Source organism: Buceros rhinoceros, unplaced genomic scaffold (assembly GCF_000710305.1).
Source record: "Buceros rhinoceros silvestris isolate BGI_N320 unplaced genomic scaffold, ASM71030v1 scaffold36557, whole genome shotgun sequence".
Lineage (NCBI taxonomy): Eukaryota > Metazoa > Chordata > Aves > Bucerotiformes > Bucerotidae > Buceros > Buceros rhinoceros.
Window position 1 is genome coordinate 582 of NW_010423588.1, and position 1,857 is coordinate 2,438.

The 1,857-nt window shown below is 64.2% G+C and overlaps 1 protein-coding gene across 1 annotated transcript in view; it reads right to left on the reverse strand.

Annotated features, from left to right (window-relative positions):
• The window catches only part of THOC5 (THO complex 5), an 11,714-nt gene that overhangs the window by 450 nt on the left and 9,407 nt on the right, over positions 1–1,857 (reverse strand). Inside the window, 6 exon segments of the mRNA XM_010140457.1 lie at positions 9–199; positions 380–495; positions 613–700; positions 787–890; positions 1,183–1,297; positions 1,642–1,738. Of these exon segments, the coding sequence (XP_010138759.1) occupies positions 9–199; positions 380–495; positions 613–700; positions 787–890; positions 1,183–1,297; positions 1,642–1,738 (711 nt within the window).

The window sequence follows — 1,857 nt, forward strand, 5'->3', positions numbered from 1 at the left end:
TCTCTCACCTGACGAGGCGGAGACACATTTTCTCCTGGGGAAACTCCTTGGGTCCCTCCACGCTGGGGTCGTGGGGCTCCGTCTCCAGGTAGACGTCCAGCACCATGCACAGGCGCTGCAGCTGGTTGGTGAGGAGCTGGTAGCCCGGTTTGGGCCCCCACAGCTCCTTGTACTCCACGTTGACCTCGCTCTCCATGGCCTGGCAGAGGGATCAGGAGGGCACAGGTTTGGGTTTCTGCTCTGCCCAACCAGGACCCACGGCCCAGGTCTCACGGGCCTGACCATGACCTCACCCCAACGGCTCCTTCCGATGGACACGGAACCGCCAGGAACCACCCCCCGAACGCCAGCGGTTCTCCCCTCCACCACTGCCGGTTACCCGAATGTTGTCGTCGTTGCTGCTGGTTCGCTCCCCTTTCCAGTTGAGGCACAGGCTGAAGACGGGCGGCAGCGTGGAGTACCCAGGGTTCAGGACCACGGCGGCCTGCAGCTTGGCTGAGGAGGGCAGGGGAAAAGCGTCACCCACGGGGTCTCTAACCAGAGGGATTTCCTGTGAGGACCCCCAGAAGCTGCCCTGGAGGCGGCTCTGGTGTGGGAGGGAAGCGCGTCTACCTGTTCCCCGTTCTATGAGGGCCATGTAGTAGAGGTGAGTGTCCTCAGCCAGGCCGGCCTCTATCACGTCCTTAGTGTAGGGCAGCTCCTGCGAGGAGAGAGCAGCGGAGCAGTGAGCAGCTGCCGGCGCCGTGTGGGAGCTGCAGGGGATACGGCCTTGCGCCCGGCGCCTACCGCGTAATCCTCGTAGGGAATGGCAGTCCACTTCACCAGGCGCGAGACAATCTTGGTGGGGAAGAGGTGCTGGCACTCGCTGGAGACGGGCACGACGCCATGCTCTGAAACCGAGGACAAGGCCACCTGAACAGGGGAGGGCTGGGGACAGAGCTCTGGCACTGTCCTGCAGGTGCGGACGCTCCAAAAGCGGGACCTGGGGATATCGTGACCCTTCCTACACCTTCATCAGGTGCCCAGAGCCTTCCTCTCCCCCTCCAAAAAGAGGGCAGCCCTCACTGCCTTGCTGCCACCGAGGGGAGAGGGACCACCTGGGACTGCAAAGGGTGGCCCTGCAGATCCAGGTGACATCGGTCACCTCTGCACCGGTCACGGGGCGGGCAAGCAGGCACTCACCGAGCGAGGAGAACTGCTTGTGGAGAGCCAGGCGGGACTGCAGCCTCGTCCGCAGCAGCTTCACGGTCAGCTCCATGTGGCTGGCGCTCAGCGAGTTGTCCGCAGGGACTGCGTGCTGTGGGCAAGGAGGGGTCGTCACCATCACACCAGCCTGAGAGCCCCCAGCTGGGGACCCCACGGGTGGTCCAGGAGTCAGCCCACCCAGCCCTGAGGACAGGCACACGCTCGAGTCGCTGCTCAGCGCCTGTAGCAGGGCTCGGACTATCGCACAAGGGAGATAAAGCGCGTTGGCGTGGCCCCGCTGCACAGATTCATCCCAGCCAAGGGTGTTCCACGTTTTGGGAGCACCTGGTGCCAGCAGGAGCTCTGTGGGGATGGGACGGGACACGACAACTGCCCCCAAACCTCCCCAAACGCCAGCTCCACTTGCTGGTTGAGAGGGGAGGGAGCGTGACATGCCTGAGGCTGATCCTTGGGGAAATGCAGGCCGCCCAGCTTCTGCACCCACACGTAGGGGTGCCCCAGCTCCGTCACGTAGTCACTCAGGGTCACAATGCTGTGGAGACAACGAGGAAGGGTTGTGTCACCCCAGAGTGTTCCCTGGCCCCTACGAGCCAGCTGGAGGGCACCCTGCCGGGTAAGCCCACCCGACACCGACCGGCTTCCCCGACACTG